The sequence below is a fragment of the Anas acuta genome, chromosome 3 (genome assembly GCF_963932015.1).
Source record: "Anas acuta chromosome 3, bAnaAcu1.1, whole genome shotgun sequence".
Taxonomy (NCBI): domain Eukaryota; kingdom Metazoa; phylum Chordata; class Aves; order Anseriformes; family Anatidae; genus Anas; species Anas acuta.
This window is the reverse complement of record NC_088981.1, coordinates 57,739,084-57,765,310: the sequence shown is the minus strand read 5'-3', so window position 1 is coordinate 57,765,310 and position 26,227 is coordinate 57,739,084. Positions and strand designations below refer to the sequence as shown.

General features: G+C 39.3%; 1 protein-coding gene across 9 annotated transcripts in view; it reads left to right on the top strand.

Moving 5' to 3' along the window:
* Window positions 1–26,227, top strand: part of ARFGEF3 (ARFGEF family member 3) — a 91,368-nt gene that overhangs the window by 20,155 nt on the left and 44,986 nt on the right. For 5 of the 9 annotated variants that reach the window (XM_068677290.1, XM_068677285.1, XM_068677287.1 and 2 more), the window contains exons 4-10: window positions 15–146; window positions 13,445–13,513; window positions 16,055–16,186; window positions 17,097–17,219; window positions 18,844–18,886; window positions 19,907–19,985; window positions 23,328–23,432. In XM_068677290.1, the coding sequence (XP_068533391.1) occupies window positions 15–146; window positions 13,445–13,513; window positions 16,055–16,186; window positions 17,097–17,219; window positions 18,844–18,886; window positions 19,907–19,985; window positions 23,328–23,432 (683 nt within the window). The remainder of the gene's footprint in view (window positions 1–14; window positions 147–13,444; window positions 13,514–16,054; window positions 16,187–17,096; window positions 17,220–18,843; window positions 18,887–19,906; window positions 19,986–23,327; window positions 23,433–26,227) is intronic. The other 4 variants (XM_068677289.1, XM_068677293.1, XM_068677288.1 and 1 more) reach the window with 3 other exon arrangements.

The window sequence follows — 26,227 nt, the reverse complement described above, 5'->3', positions numbered from 1 at the left end:
TTTTCTCTCTGCAGAAGCTGCTGTCTGATGAGAGGTTTGTATCTGTGGAAACAGACTCAGATGAGAAACAGTTGCTTAATCAGATGCTGAATGCCGTCAAAGTGACTCCTTCGCTCAACGAAGACCTGCAGGTTGAAGTGATGAAGGTTAGTGTTTCACACACGTCAGTGCTTGCAGCAGAGAGGCTGTGACTGAATGCTGGGCTTAGCAAACAAATTAGCTGTTGCCTTGGAAATCTTCACCTTAGGACAGTATTTGATTCCTTCCTTCCTGTTGGCAGATGTCAGTTGTTTTCATTTCTACTTGGGTTATGCTTCCCTGTGTTAAACAGGAGGTAGGTTGTATTAAGAGTCAGTAGCAGTCCCAGTTTTAGCAAACTGAAACAGGGCAAGCAATTCACTCTATGGTATTTCACGTGAAAATGACTTGCAGATATGGAAGTTGGTGTTTGGCATTAGTGCTCATGAGTTGGGCTGTGCAGCCTTGTAATTTTGGATAATGTGGATAGGTGCTTCCTAGCTTATTAGCTATATGTTCCCTTTGTAAGATGCTAAGGAGGGTGCATCGTTTGTCTAGGCACCAAAATGTTCTTGGACTAATGCATAAGAGAGCTTATTGCTTTGAATGCTCAGCGAAAACTTTCATTTCTAGAAATGCTTTAGCATTCTCCTGGCTCGTGTTAGGAAGCCTAGGTGCCAGGAGGTATCCCTTTGGAAAGGTGATGCTGTGAATTTTCCTTGCCGTGTCATTGGGTTGGGATATGACTTGATAGTATTGCCACAAAAATTTGTACTGCAGAGTTTGTTGTGCTGTAGCTGATCACTGGTGGAAACCCCTCCAGAACAAACCTCTTTTTCGGCTGTTTGCCATACCTACTACTGATTGATATGCTTGAGCCTACTTGTTTGACTGTCCTTTACTTCTGAGTGCATAGATTGGGCGTCTTATTTCTTTTCTACATATGTCATCGTTGTCCTAATGAATGTATGTTATTCACTGTTGAATGGCTCTGTACTAGCTGTACTCTGCCAACGAGGCCGACTGCCTGGTTTCAGCATGTGCTTTGTGCCAGAACATGCAGAAGGTTGAGCCTAGCAATAGAGAAAAGGGATGAGCATTCTATTCTCATTCTATGGAAGCAGGATTTTGCCCATATACAAGCTTAATTTGAGGCACTCACATCTGCAGCCCTGATCAGCCTCTTTCCTGCCTTCTCTTTGAAGTGGAAAATGAAAAGGGTTACGAAGTAGCACTTCTGAACTGCCAGTCTCTCTTGGTATAGAGTATTTTTTTTTTGCAAGCCACTTTTTTTAAGCTTTAAGCATTTCAGATTCTTAATCTGCAGGTACACTGTTTCTTTGAAAACTGATACATATTTGATACATTGGCCCCACACTGAGAACAATATGAATTCTGTTTTCCCACAGTTACTAGTGAATATCTAGTAAAGTTGTCTTGATAAATTAAAAAAAAAAAAAAAAACAAAGGTGCACTTAAAAACAACAACAAAAATCAACATGGTTAGTTGCAGTTTACTGCAAAAGAAAAAGGGGGACATGGTCTTCATTCCACTGAGTGGAAACATTAATGTATAAATCCTTTCCTAAAGTCCTGTCTAAAAGAATGGCAAAAATGGATGTTTGGTAAAAATGAGGCCACATCTTTACAGCCTGAGAACAATGTAAGACTTGTATTTTGATTTAGTTACTTAAAGAGGGCCAAAACCGGTAAGCAGGGCAGTTAAAATTCTAGAGGCATTGCATCTGAGACTTGCCTAGAAGCCAAATTAAGCAAGAGATCTTTTTACATTGTAACCTGAAGGATACGGATGCAGTTGCAACACTTGAAAATATTGTAGGTAATCTAGGTCTGGCTGAGTGGTGGTAAAGCCTTCAGGGGGCTTAAAGCAGCTGGTCTCAGCAATGCATTTTTATCCCTAAATCTGTGCTAACTTGTGTCCTGAAGGCAGCGTGTGATTGCACATTAGACTGGGTTATTCCATCCAGAGGAGCTTTAAATACATTTTTATGCATTGCAGATCTCAGACACCCCTGAATGTGAGGTGTGTGTGAAAGTGGGTCAGCAGTGATACAGCCCTGGTTCCTTGTTGCTTGCTGCACAGTTGCACAAGTATTGAGAATGTAAGCATCAAGGATTCCAACAAACACAGACACACAAACTGCATTGGATTTCCCACATACTAACAAAAGCCATCTGTGGTGTATGAGACTTGACTGCTTTTAACTGCGGAGCCTAGTATGTCTTTAGAGTATCTCAGTGATTATGCTGTCTGTGTATTCTCAGTATCTCTAATACATTTTGACAGCGATTTATAAGTATTTTCACACTGCGAAGTAAACAGGGGTTATTTAAGTGCTTTAACTCATATTAAAAGGGTGCTGAGAAACCAAGGAATCCAGAACGTGTGACCAGAGGGAGCAATGCATCTGACACAAGGCTGCCTTAGCATTCACCTTGCTGTTGCCATGATACTTCACTATCACACTGAAAAGTCTTCTCATATACGTAGTGCCAATTTGTGCTTCTAATATGCTCAGCTGGCTGTGTGAAGGGAATGGAAAATAACACAATCCTACAGTACCTTGTTGTTGATCTTCCTGAAATCCATCAATAGCTTGATTGCAGTTTAAAATGGAATAATCTGAATATTTTTCTTGCGTATCTACACTGCATTATTCATGTTAGTTGGGAAGGGAGAGATATATCGATCACTAATCAAATTCCATTTTTTATCGGTGATGCACCAAAGTGACTCACTGCTCTATTTATATACACTTACAGGTTTATAGAAAAAATAAGGGCTGGGGGGAGTAACTCAACTTTACCTTAAACCAACAATACGGCCCAGAAAAGGTGACCAAAGTCAATCAAGATCCCGCATTGGGCACTGTGTTACAGGACAGAAGTTGAAGAATTAGGAAGAATCTTGTTGCATGACACTGCAAGAAATGCCAGGATGTATTGCATGTTGAGGATTAGGGACATTTTGTTGACCTGTGCTCAAAACAAACAAGCAAACAGATAGTCTGCAGCAGAAAGTGGTGCTGGGCAAGTTCTTGACTGAAGGTAAATATCATGGGTTTGGGTTTGGTTGTGGGGTAGGGATCCTGATTTCTTTCCCAGTTAGGTGTTTTTAAAATTCTGCAGCCAGAATTTAAAATGGCTGAAGTAATTCTCCTTTGTGTAATTAGACCTTTGTTTGCAGGAACACATATGGTGTTGACAAAAGCACTTTCAGACGTGGCCAGATCAGCAGTGGAAAAAGAAACTAAAGTGTAGTTGAGTGTTTTTATTTTCCCTTTGACTTTTGGTAATTTTTCAGTTGGAAGAACTGGAATTTAGCTTTGTACATAACTCTGGTGCCAAAGCAGGTGAACCCAGTGTGAAGGAAGAGGCTAGGGTGGAAAGAATCCAAAGCCACAATGGCTTTTTTCCTCTTTCCACTAAAGTTATGGTGACTTTCATTTATGATTTGACAACCTTCTTCACAAGGCAGCACCTCTACCTATTTATCTGTCTGTTATAGCTTTTTTCTAAGTAACAAAAAGGGGGAAAAAACATTTAATGAATAATTGCTAATTATTAGATGAATCATCACCCAGAAATAAGCTCTCCAGATAAGCTGGATACCCTGTAATGTGGTGGGAATTGACAGCAAACAAGCACTTATTTAAAAAAAAAAAAAAAAAAAAAAAAAGGTGTGATTGAGCTTTTACAGTTCTGAGAAGATTAATTTATTTCTGGCTACTGTGCTTGTGATGTTTTTTTGAAATAGACTTGTAGATCTTTTGGAACCAGAATCTGTTCTTCCAAAGTGGCTTCAGAGAAGACTTCTAATCCCTGTATTTACCTGTTACTCACGGTGAACAGCAATTTCATTTAGAAAAGGTTAGTTTATTCCCAGTGACTCCAGCTTTCATTTGTCAGTGGATTAGGTGTACTGTACGCTGATGAGCGTAACTTTTCCGGTTTGATTCTGTAGGCTTTCCGTGAACAGTCAGCCAAAACTCTTTTTAAGCTTTGAATGAGGTTTAATGATCCTTGCTAAATCTGCTGTGTTACGGCAATCTTTTTGCTTCTTCTTCACTGATTCATTAATACAGCATTTGGGAACTCTCCAGTCATAACACTAGACAGCTCTTTTTGGGAATTCAGTTCTTGGTTTTGGCTATATTCAGAAATGAAATATAAATTAGAGTTCTCTGATAAAAATTAGCTACTATATGGACAGGCAGAATGGAACAAATAACTCTGCCTCTGAAATGCGTTTTTTAGGTTGAGTGTTTGTAATTGTGCCTTCCAAGATAATTACCATAATGTTCTAAAAGATGATGGGTGGAGCTAACTCCTTGTCTTTTTTTTTTTTTTTTTAATCCATCAATAACCTATCTTTATTGGATGGGCTGAAATTACAGTCAAATTAGTTGGGACTTGAGAAGATCCCTATTTAAGACACACAGAGAATAGCCAACAGCTTGGGGAAGATTTTTGTTTGCTCTTTTTTTTTTTTTTTTTAAACAATCATAGATGACCTGTTTTACATGTACATTCTTCACTACCACGTCATTACAGGTTCAGGGAGACCGTCCTGATCTAATGCAAATATTGGACTATGCTGGGTTGTGTTCGTGCAACCAAGCAAAACTGACTGTTAACTTTTTCAGAAAAGTTGGCAGGAACTTTGCTGTTGAACCAAGAAGCCTCAATTTTCTTTTTTTCTTTTTAGTATTTTTCAAGACTTGGAGGGTTTGCTGGAAGGTGGGGGGGCTGCTTGATTTTCCTTTTTTTTTTTTCTTTTCTTGTTGTGGCTGTCTGATAGAGAACAAATTATAGTATGTATTTGAAAAGCAGTTCTAAATTGTTTGATCTGTAATGTTGAAAGAACACAACTGTAAAATCCCAGCCTCTCTGATTATATTTTACACCTTTTTCTTGGATACTGGTAAATGAGCTGATCAACATAATGAACTTTCACAAATATGCGTATCTTCCCATTGTTTTAAGGTTAATGTTTATGAAATGTCTTTCCACATGCAACTTGAATATGCTTCATAGAATATTATTTGCAAGTGTTTTGCTTGATCTGTAAAATCAAATGGAAAAGGAAATTGGACTGAAACAACTTGGATTTAAAAGTGCATATATATATATATATAAACTATATTCTCTGTACTGCCCCTTTGAGACACAGCATGTATAATGATTTTATTTGGGAGTAAAAAGAGTGATTCCACTGCCCATTTAAAAATGAGTAATCACTGGTGCAGCAGTAAAGCTGTAACTTCTAAATGGAGGTGGAAGAAAAAATAGTAAAGAACATGCTGAAAATTTGTAGATGAAAGTTTCACTTGAATGAGTTCATCAGGTTTTGTAACAATGCTGCCTGATATGAGCAATAAGCAGTAACTGATTTTTGTCCAGTCCCTAATTTAGAAATACATTAGCGGTCTTCACAGGCAAAGAGGGAAATCTATAAAAACTTGAATAATGCCACACAAATAAGATTCTCATTTAAGATCAGTCCTACCTAGCAGAGCTAGGGTTTTTAGTGTCTCCCCTGTTCAGCTTTTTCATTATGTTAATTGTAATGTAGACCAGTTACAAATCCAGACTCTCTTGGGTTTGCCTTTTTTTTTTCTGGTTCCTTTCTAATTCACTTTATTCTTTTGCTTAATTTTACATAACCCGGTTAATTCCAGTGGATTGAGTGACCCTCCTTGTGTGTTTCAAGATAAGCTTGTCCTTTCCTGAATTAATTAGGGCTGTGGTAAATGCCTTGTACTTATAATTAAGATTGTGATGTGCCTATAAAATCGTAAAGAACTCCCCTGGTTTTTAGGTGCCTGGTCATCATAGCAGAATCCACAGTCCTGAATTAAATACCTGAATTTTCTCCATATCAAGTACAAAAGAAGGAAAGTGTAACAGGGCAGGATTTCTGTCTTTGGCCCTCTGTGGTGATTCCTTCTTCAGTCTCTAGCATGGGTAAGCTAGGTTAGCTCAGCAATATGTTTCTTCCTAAATTACATAACAAATGACTGGTCTGTGAAGGAAAAAAATATAATAATAATAAATTTAAAAAAATCCTGTTATACACAGATCAAATGCTATATTACTGTACATATGCTCAGAAGCAAAGTTAATACTGCATAGATTTTGCTGTTCGTATGAGTTTTTTTTGTTATTCTGGAGTGCTTCTGACTGGCATTCTTTGTTGCAAAAGTGCTGATTTTGAAGAAAAACTGTCTCAAAAACGAGAAATAAAGGAACATCAGCAGTTTCATCACAGAGCTGTTCCATGCAGTGAAGCATACACAAGCAATGAATCACTGAGTCATACCTGCAGATTTTCCTGTGCCACGTGGAAAATAGGCAGGTCTCTAGTTCTGGGAAGTGTCATTAACACCTGTCCAGTGTGGAGGGGAAGTACAAGTTCTTACAGACTTTTAGTCTTTGTTTATACAGCAAGAACTTGGAGATCAGTTACCTGTTACGGAGGTAAACCACAAAGGCATTGTCTGATGACAAAGCCCAGTACAGAAACCCTTTAACTTTCATATACCGACATTTAATCTTTGCCCTGCAGCCAGACTTTACTGCTTACTGAAGGTTACAGTACAAGCTGGCCACATAACAGGGGCAGGGAAGGGTCTCTTGCCATAGCTTTCACTTGCAGTTTTCCACATACTGTAAATAAGCCATAGACCACGTACACCCAGCTCAGACTCCCCCTGCTTGTGAGCCTACCATCGGAGGCTCCTGGATGAGGGCTGCTGCCACCACAGCATGCCTGGTGCTGGGGGCAGCTGAGGAGGGAACTCGTGTCCCAGTAAGCTGTTGTGACACTGCCAGCCAGCTCTGGGTCATCTTCCCTAGGGCTCTTCACTTGTACAGGGACTTCAGGTGGTAGTGGCTGATGTTGCAACGACAAAACAGTTTATCTGGCTTCCTATTATCTCTTTCCTGGATGCAGGTCAGGAGATGGTCTTGGACAGGGTGAAGTGGTCTGGCAGGCTGGACAACCTGTGGGACACCACTCCTTCGGTTGCCTTCAGGCCATCTTGCCAAAAATCTAGCAACTTGAAAACAATAAGCTTATTTTGGCTCTCCTAAAGTACATTGCCATACAGAAGGTTGGTTCCTTTGGTGTACTTTAGTTTAAACCTTGCAACTACTCTCCTTATAGCTGAGAGTAAAGAAGTTCTCATCCCTCTTCCCTGTCCAAAAGATTTACTCAGTGGTAAAATCTTCTAGTCAAGGAATGCACTAATTCTTGTTTCCTTCACGGCTTGTGGTTTATTTAGACCACTACGTTGACTTCATTTCTGGTCATTTTGGGTAGTGGATGCATATAACTTCATTTTTACTTGGGAACTAAGTTCAAAGGGAAGGGATTGCAGTTGAGAGGCAGGATTTTTTATTATTATTATTTTATTTTTTATTTTATTATTTTTTTTTGTCCAGAAACATTTAGGGCAATTAGTGTAATTTGCCAAGTGGTTGAAAGAACTAACTTGATACAGAAAGAAAAGCTTCACCATGTGTGAAGAAAAAAATAGCAAAATTACTGTCATGAATGTATGCAGTATATGTTAGTTGGTGGTCACTTATGTCCTTCCTTTCTTGGCCTTTTCCCCCACCTACAACTTCTGCTCAATTATATAGTTTTCTTTTTTATACCAGCATAGTTTACCAGCATAGCACAGAAACAAATTTAAAAAAAAAAAAAAAGTGCAATTACTTTCGCTTATCTTAATGAAAAATGATTGTTGTAAAAATGTTTATTTTTGTATAGTCATTGAGTAGATCATTGCTTTGAAGGTTTGTTTGTTTGTTTTAAGATGCCCCACTTAATATTTCCTTTCTATAATTTTCTTTCTTTTGGGTTTTACTGTTTTCCTACTCAGTTGCTTTTTTTGTGGTGATAGTCTTTCTCTCTCTTCCATACTTTCCCCTCTCCCCTTTTCCTTTTTTTCCCTCTTACATAATACTACGCATTCCTACTTAAGGGAGGTTCCTAACACCATGAGCGGACCAAAAAGCACTTATTTCCTGCCTGACCTACTCAAACCTCCCTTTAAAATCTCATTCTTCATGAGAGAAGGAGCATTAGAACTTCCATGATTTTTAAACTTTTAAAACTTGGCCGTTTTACATTTTTCAATTGTATTTCTTCTTTTTCAGTTTTCTTTTGCTCAGTTTAACAATCTTCTAGTTTATAAAATAATGTGGTATACCTAAGTACATTGTAATCTGCAATCGTAGCAGTGCTAGTCAGCCTTTTTTTTTAATCTTCCTTGCTCTTAACTGTTATAAATCGAATAAGATAAAAGACACAGTCAGAGCTGTTAAGAAAACCTGTTAACTGTCTATTAAGCAATTGCTTTAAATCACTTCTTTCCCTCTTACAACTGTACTACATAAGCAGAAGTTTCACTTGGTTTCATACCACCATAAATAGTGCTCAGCAGTAGTTCTGTTTTAGTCTAGTGAACTAATGGGCATGGTCTTCTGGGAGCATTCAGAATGTCACCACTGATAATTTGTGAGGTCCTTCTGTACCAGATACAATCCTTTTGTTCAAAGCCCTGGTGCATTCATAATGCTGAGCACCATTTGCTGGTGATAGCAAGACCTTTTATGGGTTGACTGATTCATGGGAGATGCTGTCTCCTTTCTCTGCATAATTAAAATCTTGCTGTGTTTTGTGTGGGGATACATGATGACACAATGTACATAAGTTCATTTATGCCTTTACATTCTTTGGCCTTTTAGGAAAACAAGGGCAAAAGAAATAGGCATGACCAGGTTACTAATTATTCTGCCAAATATGAGGACACATCTTGCTTAAACTATTTTGCAGAAATACTGAGTGACTGCCTTAAACGTTGAATTATTAAACGAGAAGAAGACTACTCCTGCCTTGTCTTCTGTGTTTTCCCTCTTTTGGGGGCAGCAGGGAGAAGGTTTTGAGAATCAGTCAAGTGTACATTGCATGCAAGCTTACTAGACTGCAAGTAAAATAAGTCAGGAAATGGTTCTTTTATGAATGCTATAAAGGGATTAAAGGTGGCTGCAAAATGCAGCATTCTCAGGACTAAAGTGGCTGCACTTCTCCCAGCTAGGAGAAAAACAGATGTTTAGAGGATTTTTGCTAATTGAACTTTGAATGCTGGAACAGAAGAAGGATGGCAGTGGTGTATTGATGCTGGACTTGGGCACTTACATGCAGTGAATCACTGAAGCATCCTCAGGTGACAGTAGATTATAGTTGCTTTCAAGTTTTATACCTTTTCTCTCATTCTCCATCTTGGGGGACACTGCTTGCTTTCTTTCAGACCTTGTTGATTTCATGTGACTCCACTGTAAGCTCTTCAATATGAGAATTGCTTTTTACTGCAAATAGGTATTAAGCACCTAGGAACTTGGCTGGCATCACTTAGCCCTCTTATAACCTAAAAATGTTCCCCCTTTAAAAGACCTCTTAAAATATGGGATAGACATTATAACGTAGGTTTAATTCCATTGCAGTTCAAATACTGTACAGTTGTTTTTATGTCCACTGGCCTTAGAAGATGATCAGAAACACTTTTTTTTTTTTTCTGTTCATACCTATTGTTAAAACTCCAGAGGGTTGGAATTGTATTTCTTGTTCCATGACAGGCAAAGCTTCATCAGTAATTAAAATGAATGCTTTCATTCTGGGTAAGCCTTTTATAGAAATCTGATCTCATCTGGGCACTTACAAGATAATACATGCCAATTAAAACATCCTGGAGGTTTTGTGACTTTGAAATTATCTCTACAGTTACCTGAGTTCCTTCTTAAAAAAAATAAATAAATACATAAAAAGTATGGACTCTAAAACGTAACACACAGAAAAGGCTGATTTTCAATTTTGTTTTGTACTGAAGGTGCTAAGGGAAAAAATTACAAATCAGTTCCTTTCTACTACAAGTGGTTGTGAAAACAAAATGCCATTGCACAAGAAGGCTTCTCTATTTTTTCTATTTTATTTTTTTTTAAATGCAGACTTCTTGAGGTATTCTCATGAGTAGTTGAGCAGCCTATGGGTTTGCATTGGGTTTATGTGTTTTTGGTAGTAGGGTGATGCAGGGTGGCCACTGTGTGAAGAGACCAGAAGCTGCCCCCATGTTGGATAGGGCCAGTTCCAGCTGTGAGAGGGAGGAGTGAGAAAATGTTGAGAGAAATAAGCCTGCAGACCCCCCGGTCGGTGCAGCAGGAGGGCAGGAGGTGCTCCAGGCAGGCAGCAGCAGTTCCCCTGCGGCCTGTGGAGAGGCCCCTGGTGGGGCAGGCTGTCCCCCTGCAGCCCATGGGTCCCCCATGGAGCAGATCTCCACGCTGCAGCCCCCCCATGGGTGGAGGAGCCCCCGCTGGAGCAGGTGGATGTGGCCTGGAGGAGGCTGCGGCCCATGGAGAGCCCCCGCAGGAGCAGGCCCCGGGCTGGAGCTGCAGCCCGTGGAAGGACTGCAGGCTCAGTTCAGGAAGGATGGCATCCCATGGGAGGGACCCCACACTGGAGCAGGGGCAGAGTGACCGTGAAGAAGTGGTGTAGACAAAGCATCAGGGACTGACCACAGCCCCCATTCCCCTTTCCCCTGTCCCCCTTGACAGGGGGGGAGAAATAGTAGAGTTGAAAGTGAAGTTGAGGATTGGAAGATGATAAGGGCAGAAAGGAAGGTGTTTATAGTTTTGTTTCTATTTTTCACTATCCTACTTTGTTATTAATTGGCAATAAATGAAATTAATCTTTACCAAGTTGAGTCTGTTCTGTCAGTGACAGTAACCAGTGAGCAATCTCCCTGTCCTTACCCTGACCCATGAGTTTTTCGTTGTGTTTTTTCCCTCCATCTGGAGGGGGAGAGCCATGTGGGGGGCACCTGGTGGCTAGCCAACGCGAACCCACCACAGGGATTCACCGTCTGGAGAATTAGTGTCCTTAGCAGAACTGAATGACTTGGGGTTGTTTGTTTGTTTAATCCCATCTTTCACCTAGTGATCTTGAAGAGAAGTCTGCTTGTCTTCCTCTTCTGTTCCGCAGAAATGGGAAGATGCATGAGTTAAGTGTCTGAAACACTGCCAAGACTATAAATGAGCCCTGAGGCAATCCTGATGAAAATCGTGGCTGAGAGCAGTCTTATGCGTGGTGAAAGACCATCCTCCAGATCTTAGAAATGATTTGTAAGGGAAGATGGTAACAAGTGGAGTAAGCCAGGAGTATGCAAAAAGTCTGACTGATAACTTCGTAAGTTTCTGTGGCTTGAGAGCTGTAAAGGAAATGGGCTCAGAAACTTTGTTTTGCTCTAAAGCTAAATGCTAAATATCTAAAAATGAGATTATAGCCCCAGGGCTATTGTACTTCAGAAGAGTAGCATGTCTTTTTGTGTTCCCATTACCTCTAGTGTTTGTCCAAATTAATAGCTCCTGTTTGTGAAGGACTGGGTGAGAATCAGGGCAAGATGACATATATAGACAATATAGAATTGCCATCACATATGTTTTTCTTGGAACACTTCTTATAGTAGAACCATCATCTTCTTTAAGAACAGGATCAAACTCCTAATAGGTATTTTCTTGATTAAAACAAAGCAAATAACAAAGAAAATCATGACAGTGTGACAACCTGAAGTGAAATACAGCTTTGCTGAAAAAAAAATTAAAAAGAAAGAAAAAATTGTAAAGATGCAGTGTGTTTCAGTGCATAGAAACTTTTTATACTGACTGTCAAAATGCAAAGGAGGTTATTTATGTCCTTCGACAGAAAAATGATGCACTCATCCATGGACAGGTTCTCCTATCCCCATCTGTAAGAGCAAAACTTCTCGTGTACAGAGTTCAAATTCCCCTGAAGTTATCAAATGCATGTTTACCAGTAATGGATTTTCTCCCCTCTGGTACAAAATAACTGCACAGAGGAGAATTCTCCCAAACAGATGAAGTAGGAAGGATGGGTGCTCAGGGGCTGCGGCTTGCTTAAGCAGCACTACAGAGAGGAGTTGTCTGCTTTTTCTGTTGTTCTTTATGAAGGCTCTGAGATGATTGTAGGGATCATTACTACCTAGAGAGATGTTATAGCTCGGAAATGAGAGGTGAATCTAGTTTGCTATTTCAAGTTGTTACTTTACAGTTTTCTACTGTTCCATTGTAATGTGGAAACTGTGCAATACAATGAAAGGTCAGAAAAATGATGCTCAAGGTCAATAACCTGCCCAAATTTGTCCCTTTGGTTCCTTTTTTTGTTTGTGTAATTTGTAAGATCTGATCAGACGTGCTGTGGTAAAGTTATTTGCTTTGCACACTATGCTAAGGAGATTACCCCAGGATGTCACGTATAGCTGTTAAGGAATTGAACCATAAAATAAAAACCTAGTTCCACTGAGAAGCGTATAATAAATGAGAGAAATGATTAAGAGTCAGCAATGCTAACTTATCTGATGCCCTGAGTTTCCTCTGAAGTAGAGAACAGTAGTACTTAGGGACTAAGGAAGTTCTAGGGACCAATATATTACTGTTAGTGTGATTGATATTTTCCTGGCACACTTGTCCTAAGAAATTCTGGCTGGTTCAGCTTTTTCAAGCAAACCATAAATTCCAACACAGAGAATTTTAGACATTCAAGGAGAAAGGACAGTAGATCAGACTCTGTCAGGACATCACCAGCCTCTGAAGGCATCACACCTCAGCATGTCACCACATTGCCCCACTCACCCACCACACTGCCCCCTGGTATTTCCACTCCTCTTCTCTTCAAGGGAAGGTACAGAGCTTTTAGTTCTTACTCCTCCTGCTGAGTTCAAGACAGGACAAGCTTTCCCTCATAAATTGGGGCTTATGAATTGTGTTTTAGCTGCTCATTATCAAGTGACTACAATCCATTTACTGGAAATATCCTAGGCTTGCAAATACTTTCCACGTCAAGCAATAATTAATGGCTATTTTCACGGAATACACGTGTATCTGTGTCACCTGGGTGATAATTTGTATTTTATGCATTTTTCCTCTCTCATTTGTCATACTAATAGAAATAAATGGAAGGACTGGTTATAAATCATGCAAAGCTTGTGGATAAAATATGAACAGATTCTGGCAATCAACTCTGGCTTTCAAGGCCAGAGATGATCACAGAACTGTCTCACCTTCATTGGTCAGGTGCAGGAGACAGTGAAAAATAATCCATTGGGCTATGGCTTTGGGGCCAATAGTTTCAGCTTTTCAGAAAGAAAAAACTAAACACCTTGATTGTGCCAACTCATTTATTCCAGTAATATGTGATGCTAAAAAGTTTCTGCTACCTGCTGTAAGAATAGGAGGACTTGTGACTAAAAGCACGTGGATGGGGAAGGGAGGCAATTACAAATGAAATTTAAATTTTCTTTCCCTCCTCTCTCTCTTTTAATTCAAGGTCCTGCTCTGTATAACATATACCTCCACATTCGAGCTGAATGGGAGCTCAGTGTTGAAGATTGCTGAGGTAAGTGCCTCTGTCATACCATTGTTGGTGTCATTTAGTGTTTCCCCGCTAGCTGTTGTGTGTCTTCCATGTGCATCCTGAAACTGAAGTAGTCCATATCATAATTGCCATCTTAGGGACCGATATTACGTTATGTCTAGTATGAAGAAATAGCTGCAAAATGGACATAGCTGATGGGCTTGCATAAGAAGGCACACTTCTGGAAACTGACTGACAGTTATATACTACAGCATTGCATGTTCAGTATTCCTCATATTTATTTTGATTTGCATTTTGCAATAGAAAAAATTTTCTTGAGTTCTTTATAGCAGCACTGTGCTGATTGCTCACCTGGTGCAACTCTAAAACTACTGAATCTTCATCAAGAGAGGTGCATAGGCTATAAAGTGCTTTGTCAGCACAAGTGCCGCAGTGTGCCTCGTTAGCCCTGTGTTTGTCTTTTTCCTAATGCTTCCAGGTAAAGGATTTATTACAACTCTAGATATATGGTATTGTCCTGGTGGTACTAGTCATTCTTCTCCTTTTTTTTTTTTTTTCTTCATTAGTTTTTAGTCTAAATTAAGTTATAAAGTAGCTTTGGTTGTAGAAAAACAAACGTGCAGATCTATTAAGTGAGCATCTCTACATGGGTAATATGTTTAGTGCAGTGTGTAGCAAGGCACTGGACTGTTTATTCAGGTTAGAGAGAAGGCACAGGAACACTTAATCTCCTGCACAGCACACATATATGCAGAATGTGTTCTAAAATTATATTGTTAATGTGGTATAGGGGAGAGCTGATGCCTATGGAGCAATGTAAGGGTTATATACATGTCCCTGTGGTCTTCATGTACCATTTCCTTACTCCCAACATATTTGTTAACTGTTCTTTTTTTTTAAAAAAAAAAAAAAGGCCTGTCAGTCCCTAGCATTGCCATATTTCAGCCTGGACCTAGCTAGGCACCCCTTATTCTTTAAAATACTTCTTCAGAAACTCCAAGTGGAGTTAATGTATGTAAACACTTAGAGATGTGTTCCTTCCCTTTTTTTTTTTTCTTTTTTTTTTTTAGGGGGGGAGGGGGAAGGAAGGGAATTTTTTTTCTTTAAAAAGGTACATTAGAATTTTCTTTTATTTTCAACTGGACAAACTGAGATGAACTGGTATGTAGAGCCAGCTACAACTTCTTAAGTTTTACTAAACCCTCTTGTCATTAATGCACCACACACACAAAAAAAAATACAGATAGTTTCCCCTCCTGCAGTTTTTCTCAGCAAACTTTCTAACATGCAGAGCAAAAACTGATGAATTCAGCTTAACACATCTCTGTTGTAGGTAAAGAGCTCTAGGTTAGACAAAATACATGCTGGGAAGAACATTTAATGGCTCTTAAACCTTTCAGATTTCAGCCTTTAATAGTAGTGCCTGAGACTAGGGGAAAATGATCCATCAGTCATGCTCCATGTGCTATAAGCTGTATCAAAACTCATATTTTCTGTTCTCTCTGTAAATTTGAATAACAATAGGCCTGCTATTCATTTAAAGCATCCTGAAAATATTTTTTCATAGATTGGAATTAAACCCTGCTGTTGTTGGTAGTTGCACTTCACTTCCCAGAAGGCTAGCCTGGCTCTTAAAACCCCTTGCTAGTATAATGGTATAACTTAGCACAATGGTAGGTTTTTTTTTCTTTTGAAATGAGCAAGATCCCTGATGGGGGCTGATGAGATCTGCCACTGAAACAAACAGAACTTTTATTTCCTTCAGGGAATTAGAATAAACTGTAATGCAGTCACACGTTTTTATTCAGTGTGTTCAGAGGTACAGCTGCTTTCCCCTCACTCCTTGAGAAAATACTGTCTCAGAGAATGCCTAGCTCTTTCTAATTAGCAAATCCCACCAAGCACCTATATGCTTCCTCGGGTTCCTCCCAGCCAGGTTTTAGGTAAGACAAAGGCTTTAGCAGTTGGACTCAATACTGCTTTCTATCTGAATTCTGCAGGGTGTAGGCAGTAGGAAACAGAAAATGTTTTCAGAGTTCAGCATTTGCTTAACCTCAGTATTTATTGTTCTGACTCGCTGTAATGGAAAGGTGGCCGAAAGGAGCTCTATGCTCCAGTGCCCCTGCTGTTTGGCATTTCTTTCCACGTCCCTTGCTTCTCCTCGCCTGCCCTCTGTAGCAAAGTGGGAGCCACTGCAGAATGGGAAAGGTGCTGCCTGTACGTGGAACTCCCTCTGGGGACTCCCTGTGACAAGCAAGTCTCAATTCATGTATACAAAACATTGACACCTCAAATCCTACTGAATACTATCAGTCGCAAATTAATGAAGCAACAAGAAGAGTACTATGTTATGTGGCTTAAGTATTAATAGTACTGAAAACAGACTAGATCTTGCTGTGTGCAACTTCTCATGCTTGCCTGGATTCCTGCAAGAAAGTTTAGTCATGTTCTGACTGTTGTTTGTTTTTATGTGTGTATTTGTTACTCCCATCTACCATTTGTAAGTTTGCTGTGTTTGACTCCGTTGTCTCATTGGCTAACCCCTCTGTGTTTTGCTTGTAGTTGTGCTTTGCATGCCATAGAGCTGGAAGTCCCCGAATGCATGAAATGATCAAAATGTCCATTGCATACCTCCTTGGGGCCCTGAGCTCTCGAATTTTTACTGGTGCTTCTTCATCAATGGCTTTTCAAAAGGTACCTTGCCCAGCTGTTACAGAGGCCTTCTGTAAGATCAGAGCTCAGTTGGACAGTACTGTTGCTCATCAGCAGGCATGGGGAGGGGAGGGAAGAAGAAGATACCAACCATGCTCTTTCCAGAAAGTCAGCCTATCACTGAGGATGGTATTTCATCAATTAATTCAGGAACTCTAGAAAAAGAGTTAGAGCACCAGAGAATAATCGTGCCGCTGTTGCCAGCAGCTCAGCAGCACTGTGTGGTTTGGCCTCTGCAAAGGGCTGTATGTGGCTTAAGGACTTTTTGTCCACTGGAGTTTGGGAGATAACTAAAAACAGTAGGTCCAGGTAGTAGGAAAGCCCTTCAAAGGCTTTCAGATGTAAGTACACACGCTTTAGTAAATAATACTGCATACATATATGTGTGTGCATATATGCTGCAGCATTTACTAATTAATAATAGAAAAATGTGGCAAGTAGGTATATGACAATGGCAACAACTTTTAGGAGTTGGAGGGTATTTATCTTACAGATACAGCCTTGCAGAGTGGTAGTAATAAATAGGTATCAAGAAACGAACAATCAAACTATGTTTTAAAGAATTATTTAAAGAATTGTTTACAGTACAGTGCAAGTGCCAAACTCCCTTGGTTTTGACAGAAGGAGAAGATTTTCCAGTTCTGCCTTACCATTCCTGCAGCTTGTGAGACTTACTGACTGATGAACTGCATGCTGCTTCTTGATGCTTTTTACTCAGTTATCGATATTGCTGAAAACTTTTTGTGTGCTAATAAAGAGTCATATGGAATAATAAGGAATAACAGGGAAGGCTGACTATCTGCATGCAAGGGACCTTGGTATCTTCTTAAAAAGTGTTTTACTGGTAAGTTATAGTTCATATCTATGTATTGCTGTCTTGTTTCCTCATCAGGTGTGCATTGAGACATATGTATCTAGCTGTCACCAGCGGAGCATAAACACCGCTGTGCGGGCAACCCTCAGCCAAATGTTGAGTGACTTGACTTTACAGTTACGACAAAAGCAAGAAAATATGGTGAGCCTTCTGGCATGAACAAATGGTTCCACCTCCATGACTGCGTACATTTTTGTTTCTCGGAATGCAGTGTATTGTACTGGCTTCTTGCGCCTTATGGATTTTATTTGAAACTTCCCCAACTAAGCCTGTTTGAAAGCTTTTCTGGGCTCTGACTCGGCACCTGCATCAGAGCAGACTATCAGAAACACAAGTCTCGCATTGTTAGCCCCGCTTGGCTGATCTTTGTTGTCCTTCCATTAAACAAAAGAGGCATTGTCCTGATGTCAGACTACCTTGGCCTTTTTCCTTACCATTTTTTAATTTTGTTTGCTTGATTTCCTGAGGTTTGTTGAATATTTTTTTTGCCAGAATATTTTGCATGATAAATATTTACATAATTCAAACCAATTTTCAATTGTTGAAAGGGTAATGGAGTTTTATATTGTTCTTTATTATTATTATTATTGAAGATAATTCAAAGGAATACTTTGCCTGGTTGTTACCAAAAAGTTCCATTTATTGGATTATTAAAATCCATGAGAGCTGTTTGAATGAAATCCCAGCACATCGTCAGGAAAACTGTAAATGTTCTAAGTACATAAAACAGCATCAGCTTCTTATATTTGTTCATGCTTCTTTGTGTATAATCAAAAAAATATTATTTGTAAGGGCCGCTTCTGTTTCATAGCATCATAGAGTATCCTGACTTCGAAGGGACCCAAAATGATCAAGTCCAACTCCTGGCACCACACAGGGTTTTATAGTTTGTGTTTATTAGGAAACTTTAAGGACTGTATTTGTACAGATTATTTTCCTTACACCAGTTTTGGCTAAAGGTGACCACTTCTGTTTTACATTGTTAGACTAGACTATTTTTATCCTAATGAGCACCTGCAGAATGGAATTCATAGGTTTACTTAAACTTATCCTTTCTCTATGCTAAGTAGGTTCGTTTTACTAGACAAAACATTTAGCAAAAAAAAAAAAAAAAAAGGTAGTTCTGAAATTTCGGTTTGGGTTTGAAAATTGAATTTTGTTAGTTCTGTTCTTAACTGCAGAGTAATTGAAAGTATGTGATAGCTGCATTTAGTTCCCTGCAGTTTGTTTTTGATGTTTGAGAGAAGAATTTGGCTTGAACCTTTTGTGCATTGATAGAGGAGTCCTGTACCACAGCTGAACCAAGTGATGTAAGAGGTTGTTTCTATTTCCAGGTTGCCATTAATCGTGTTGGCACTGTAGTGTCAGTGGTAAAGGTGTGATAAACACTCCAGTACTTAAATTACTTTAATTTCTAAGTACTGTGTGAAATCTAGACTGTACTTTCCTGTCAGTTGTTTTCAGTGGGACCTACATGCCTACTTACTGCTGTGTTCTCCTAGGTATAGTAAATCCCTTAAGGGCTTAGAGGTCCTAGTTTAGCTAAATGAGATGTGAGTTTCTTAAATCTAAATGACTGTTTAAACAGATCTTTAGGTACTTTTGAAAACATTATGCAAAAGCTTCACTTAAAATTTAAATAAAGAAAAAAACAAGTAGAAGACATAGGTTTGTTAAGAAAGCTCTGCTGTTAAGACAGCACTGTTTTTACAGGGCTTTTCTTAATACACGCACTAATTATATGACATTTTTCTTTCCTCAACAGACAATTGAAAATAATGACACCCTGCAGAAATTCAAGAGTCAAGGTATCTACCACTTTTTTAGTGATTCCTTCCAATCCAGCTTTTTTAATGTTCACTTTACTTTCATCAGCACGCAGCTGTTGGTATCACAGAAATTTCATCTTAAGGATTTCTTACCTTCTCCATAGCTTCATGTTGTGTGTTTTACCTGGGATAAGAACTGAGACAGCCATGTTAGCTCCTGATGTTTCCAATTGTGTCTTCACTTGAACCATGTTAACATCACTGTACTCAATATAGTAATAAATGATCGCTTCAAGGCACTAACTTCCATAATTAAGGTGTTTCAGTGCTCTGGAGAAAGATTTATTAAGTGGATTCCTAAATTGAAGCAGATTCTTAGAGTAGGATGTAGAATCTGGAAATGACTGTGTTACTGTATTTCAGGCTAGAGATAGGGTTTTGGTAATGGCAGCTTCTGAAAGCTCATCACTAGCAAAAGTGGGTTCACACTTGCCAAACAATTATTTTATAACAGATTTTTTTCTTTTACTCCCATTCTGGTTTAACATCCGCCATCTTCATTGATTGTTTAAAATATTCTCTGCTTTTCATCTTCTCTGAGGGATTTCTGCGGGAGAACTTGTGTGGATGGAGGCTAAAATCTTAGAAGTACACGACTATCCTCTGTGTAGACACAAACTGTGTAGAGAGATGCAGATATTTTTAGCTGCCTCACAGAAGTACTGGAGCAAGTCCTTTTTTATTACTGTTTTTTTATTATTTTTTTTATTTATTTTTTTATTATTTATTATTGCTTATTTTATTATCTTAACTAGATTTCAGCTAACCTTCTGTAAATGCATGTAAGCAATCAATGCTCTCTCTGGATTTAAGACTACTGGTTTCTCATTGTACAGAGATCATTTTCCGATCTTGGACTTTTCCTACTGTATCTCATCTAAATTTTGACAGTCCTGCTCATTATTTAGAAGCTCCGACCAACTTTGAAAGTCCGTGCAGTGAATTGAGGTTGCAGTCCAGCTACGCATATGTAATGCATGATCTTTGTCCTTTTTGGAGGTACTTCAGCTGAGTCTCTTTGTGATGATGTTGTATCTGTCCTCACTGTGCTCTGTGAGAAGCTCCAGGCTGTCATAAAGTGAGTTCTTTCAGTTTATAATTTGAATTTGTTACTTGGAGAGTTTCACTGGTATGTGTGATTATCCTGTTGTAGTTCTGGGATTACGGAGCAAAGCTGTGATTAAATGAAGTGTTTGTTAGAAGAAGTATTGTTCATCATGCATTAATTTAATCCTCACTTGAGATGAGATACTAATTTGCTTTCTTTGTGCCTTAAAGAGCCTCCAGTAAATCTAATCTGTAAGTAACTTCCATGCAGTAGCGAAATGCTTGTCAAAGGAGAAGTTTTCTTTTCTGGCTTGCTGGGTGTCATGAAAACAGTCATTGTAGAGAGAACAATTACAAGAGATGTGGAAAAACATAATAGCAGTTATTAATATGCAGAATGAATGAATATGTCCTTCTTGGAAAGGCAGCATTTATCAGATTGAAATAATTTGCATTACTAAAAGCATTCTTTACGTTTGGAAATTTCATACGCTCTACCTAAAAATGCATGAGTCTAACTTTAAAATGTGATTATTATGTTCAGGAACAGGATGTTACATTGCATTAAAATACTAGAGTCTCTTGTTGGTAAATACTTACTGATGCATTAAGAATTAGTTCCTGTGGCATTCTAGCATATGCTTGACTAATTGTCTGTTAAGAAATGAGCCAAAAAAGAAAGCCTTAAGTAATATAGGAGAGAGAAAAACAACCAAAAGCAATGCAACCATACAAAAATTATTTAAATAATATAAATATAGCAAACTAGATTTATTTTTTTTCAAATTTAAGGGGAGAAACAAATTCATACTTGACAGCATTGTTATCATGTCAGTAAAATAAAACTAACTTGCTGCTGCTGCCAGGTGCAAAGAATATTATCTGAATGCTAGTGAAAAAAGTGATCTTAAACTATTTTACATTTAGCATCATGCTGTCTCCTTGGTTGGACCACCAGACTCTGTATGTCTCTGAAAGCAGCCTGTGAGGAACGCAGGGAAGGGAGAAAACTAAAGAATAAGCATTTGTTGATGCATCCTTTTATATTATTTTTTTTACCCTTTTCAGGAGAATTTTGGCTTAGGAACTATGCGAGCTGAAGCCTGTACAAACATCTTTGTATACTATTCTTCTCTAGACTTTTCTCCCATAAGCATATCTAATTACAGCATGATTTGAAAGGGACAAGTGCCTTGCTTAGCACTATTTAATTGGTATCAGCATTTGGGAAAGCGAAAGCGTGTTTCTGAATCTTCCAAAGGAACTTCTTTTAAAGTTGTGTGCATAGTTACAGGGCAATAAAATGACACCTTCAAAAGTGTGTATCTAAAAATAGCAGACAGCAAAAACAGCTGAAAGATTCATTCTTTGTATCAAACTGTAATTTTGCCTATGTGTGAAGCTGTAAACATCTATCATCTGCTAAGTATGGTCCACCAAATGATAATAACTTTGAATTACTATGAAATAACAAAACTAAACTGACTGACAGGATATGTCAAAATCACAAGAAGTCTTTTAAAAAGTTACCTGCAATCCCCCCTGCTTGTAAAACTGTGCTAAATTGGAATTGATTCAGACATGTTATTGTTAAAGCACAGTATGAAATTTATAGGACTTACAAAAACTCACTCATCCATGATTTACTTCATGCTCGTACCTAGACTGTTAGCATCTCTATGAGCAAAGTATAGTGAAGAATTCTGACCAAATCTGAGGGAAATAAATTTAATGAGGCTTGTTAAAGGATGAACTTCATGAATGAAAAGCCTTTATTTCTTTCAAGGCCAATTTTGGTACCCCCTTCAAAAGACCTTGCTGGCAGCAGCTAATACTCCTTTCTAACCTCCAGGTCAGTGAAGTGAGGTTTTGGTACACTATCCAGCCTGTTCTAGTTTCTTAGTCTGAAGATTATTTTAATTCTCTCTTCTAAATTTCAAGCTTATTAAAATTTTATTTTGTGGGAGGCACAGTATGAGTGATGAGAAATTGTTCAGGGAGCTGAAATTTGTCGCAGGACCACTGGTGATGCCGGTGACTCTGGAATTTGTGGCAGCAGTGATGTAAATCTATTAGCTACACTGAGTTTTGCAGGAGTACAATACTAATTTCTTAGCACAACATTTCAGTGGTAAGAGGGATCAAAGCAATCAGGAATGTAGGATGCCCTGTGCATGCTCATTCAAGTATCAATTGAAAGATGTTGATAATATACATTAAGACATATTGTAAAAAAAGCTGTCAGGAAAGAAGGCAATTGTAACTGAAATACATGCATGTGTGCAGATAGGTATGGACTGCTGTGAAGAAAAGGCTATCACCTCAAGAAGAGATACCAGCCATCAGTTTTAAGCCCTGCATAGCACAGAGTTAGAAATCTAGCTTCAACTTCAGGATTCATTATTTTTGATATGGAATGTGAAATGTATGCTGTTCTACTTGGATGAAAATTCATTGAGGTGAACAGAAGGTGTTGAGACAGACAGTGACAGAAAGCAGACTTTTCTCATTCCTTAATTTCATTTAAGATAAATCCATTCTTTACAGCTTTCTTTACCTACTGTCATACGTTATAAAATGCATTCCTCCAGCTCTCGTCTTGGACCAAAAAAGCATGGAGACAAGCATTTCTTTTTAGAAATGGAAATCAGAATGTGAATGCAATTGGCATGGGAAGCTACCTTCATATGGCAGACCTCAGCTTTGTTTGTCTCCTGAATCCTGCAGCTAATTCTGAGAATAGGTACAGCTACATTGTACATTACAAGCACATTGATTCCAAATGACCACAGGATCTTTCACACTCTTCCTCTTGAGGCTGTGTTTGATTTATAGAGTAGCTGACAAGTCCCTCAAAGGTAGCCATGTGAACATGTAACTTTATGCCCATAGACATTGACTTGTGACCAATGTGGTTGTCATCAAGAAAACAGAAAAAATAACTGGAAGAGAGCAGCCTAAATGCCTTTCAAATTACCTGAAGAAGCTGTCTAATATTCCAACATCTTCTGGTTCTCTCCTTTTCCTCTGTTCAAAGGTTCCTTCTACCTCAAGTTTACAGATTGAATGTGAAAAATTATTGTGAATTTTCTCATCTTCTGTCACACAGATTTCTTGTTCTTCACTCTGAAATTTGATGATTGAAATCCATTTTCTTTGTAGTATGTACAAAAAGTAGTAGATTGCTGCACGTGATCAATACAAAATAAATGGGGTGATAAAGGTGATCACACCGTTGTAAGTCCATAGAAAGAAGCTAAATAAATCACTGCTATAAATTGTGGTATAATTTTCAAGTGAACTAATGTAGTTACTTTAAATGAAATAATCTTTGTTTCCATGTGACATGAATGGCATATTTTCTCTTTGCCAGTGACAATCGGCAGCTTCAGCTTCTTTATTTGGAGTGCATCCTCTCCATGTTAAATAGCTCTTCTCCAAGCATGCACCAGCATAAAGGATTCACAGATCTCATATGGTGAGTAGATCTGAAGAGTTATACAAATACTCAGTTTATAAGTATAAAAGGGCCTTTCCCCAACACCACCCATACAAACAAACCTGTAGTAAATCACCAGATGTGAGCAGAGCTCTCTGTTGACCTACTATCAGTTCATTTTGTGCCTCATACAAGATTTCGTAGGACCTCAAGCTCAGCTAGCGCATTAAATCCTGTAGTGAACTGTCACTGTCATGAAGTCTGACATATTCACACAGAACAGAAGATCTCGTATACTTTCTGCAAGAGTTTGGAGCTGTGTGGCATTAAACACACAGTTTTTCTGCTTAGTAGGATAAGGTGCTGTAGAGATCCTGGTCCAGTGTGGTAATACAGGAAGATAAGCAGAATCACTGTCAGATGGTGTGTTGGAGAACAAAAATACTTATGACCTGTATTGTATAAGGGCCGAGGTTAAATGGTCTTTATGGTACTTCCACTTTATCAAGAAATCCTCTTTAGTATGCTTCACCAGAAAGACTCGATGTCTTTAATGTTTACTTCTACCTGTAGATTGTTTGATGCCATCACCTCAGAGTGACTGAAGTAATCCTTGTCATTTTATTTGCAACAGTGCTTTTTATAGCTTATAGATAATTAAGCCATAACAATAAAGCCATAATGTAAAGCCCATATCAAGTCTATGTCCATCTTCTGATCTTGCAGGTGATTGTGTTAAGAATAGTGTATGGGACTGCTAATGGCAGATGTGTTTCTTGCACTTCTACCCTGTTATTTTGGAACTGAATTGTAAGGCTCTGGCCCAATTTTAAAGATGCAATGTATAGGAGCCCTTACAGCATGCCTTGCTGTCCCAGAAAAAAAAAAAATCAGATAACCTGATGCTTAGTGGCTACAGGTCTGGGAGCTCTTCCAGGCTGATAACACTTGGCAATGTTGCATGGGGACCCTGTCCTGAAGCCTCTGGGAGCTCCAATGTAACAGCAGCATTCTCTCTTCCATGGCAAGCCCATTTCAGAAGATTCTGCTCATGAATTTCACCCAACATTTGTTGATGCTTATCTGACTGTTTGTGGGGCCATCCAAAAAACACTTCCTGTTTTATTTTAAATTTGTTATCTTGATGATCCAGTTCACACTACAAATCTACAGGTATTTGTATTCATACATGCTTATCATAAGGACAAGCCATGAGGGTCAGGACTTTTTAAGCAATCTGTGCTTATACCTGCTCTGAGACAGGCACCTTTCTTAAGTAGTGTATTAATATATTTTGAAATGTACCTAATTGGGTACATTTTAAAGAAATGGATTAAGCAGATATTCCATAAGACATGGGATATCTGATATCAGATTAAAAACTGGTTTTCTTACTGTGACTTCGGAAGGCCAAGCTGTTTTAGCAAGCACTTTAAGAGAAGCAATGAAAGTTCCAGGCAACATGAAAATCTTGGGAACTTAGATGTATATACCTATGAAGATGTGTCTCTTTTTATGGTGAAGCATTACATGTCATTGAGTGCTTGTTGTAGGTGCTAACTTTTGAGACATGTGGGGGAAAATTGAGTTTGGGATTGCATTCTCATACAGCACTTGGATTTTTAAATTAGGGCACCAAAGTAAAATGACAAGTGCATGAGGGCAAAGCTGAAATAACAGCTGAGCTAAGTGCTGAGTTGATTTTGGCTCTGGTTCCACTGTTTTGGTGAGGAGAAGTGATCTGCTGGTGTGGAATCACTTGAGTGTTCTGCAGAAAGACAGTTTAAGGAAGGGTGGTGTGGTTAGTGGCACGTGAGGAGTTACAGTGCACACTTTGAGTTTCTGTAGTTGGTGGAGTCCCATGGGAGGCGGTTCTGAAGGGCAGAGGGGTCCAGAAAGGCTGGGCGCTCTTTTAGAGGCAAATCCTAATGGCACAGGAGCGGTCTATTCCCATGCGCCCAAAGATGAGCCAGCAGGGAAGAAGACCAGCCTGGCTCAACAGAGAATTGTGGCTTGAGCTTAGGAGAAAAAAGAGGGTTTATAATCTTTGGAAAATTGGGCAGGCCACTAAGGAGGACTATAAGGATGTAGTGAGGCTGTGCAGGGACAAGATTAGGAAGGCCAAAGCTCATCTGGAGCTCAGTCTGGCTACTGCTGTTAAAGATAACAAAAAACGCTTTTATAAATACATCAACACAAAAAGGAGGACTAGGGAGAATCTCCATCCTTTACTGGATGCAGGGGGAAACTTAGTTACAAGAGATGAGGAAAAGGCAGAGGTGCTTAATGCCTTCTTTGCCTCAGTCTTTAGCGGCAAAACCGGTTGCTCTCTGGATACCCAGTACCCAGAACTGGTGGAAGGGGATGGGGAGCAGGATGTGGCCCTCACCATCCACGAAGAACTGGTTGGTGACCTGCTACGGCACTTGGATGTGCACAAATCGATGGGGCCGGATGGGATCCACCCAAGGGTACTGAGAGAACTGGCAGAGGAGCTGGCCAAGCCCCTATCCATCATTTATCAGCAGTCCTGGCTATCGGGGGAGGTCCCAGCTGACTGGCGGCTAGCAAACGTGACGCCCATCTACAAGAAGGGCCGGAGGGCAGACCCGGGAAACTACAGGCCGGTCAGTTTGACCTCAGTACCAGGGAAGCTCATGGAGCAGATCCTCTTGGGAGTCATCATGCGGCACTTGCAGGGCAAGCAGGCGATCAGGCCCAGTCAGCATGGGTTTATGGAAGGCAGGTCCTGCTTGACGAACCTGATCTCCTTCTACGACAAAGTGACACGCTGGGTGGACGAGGGAAAGGCTGTGGATGTGGTCTACCTTGAC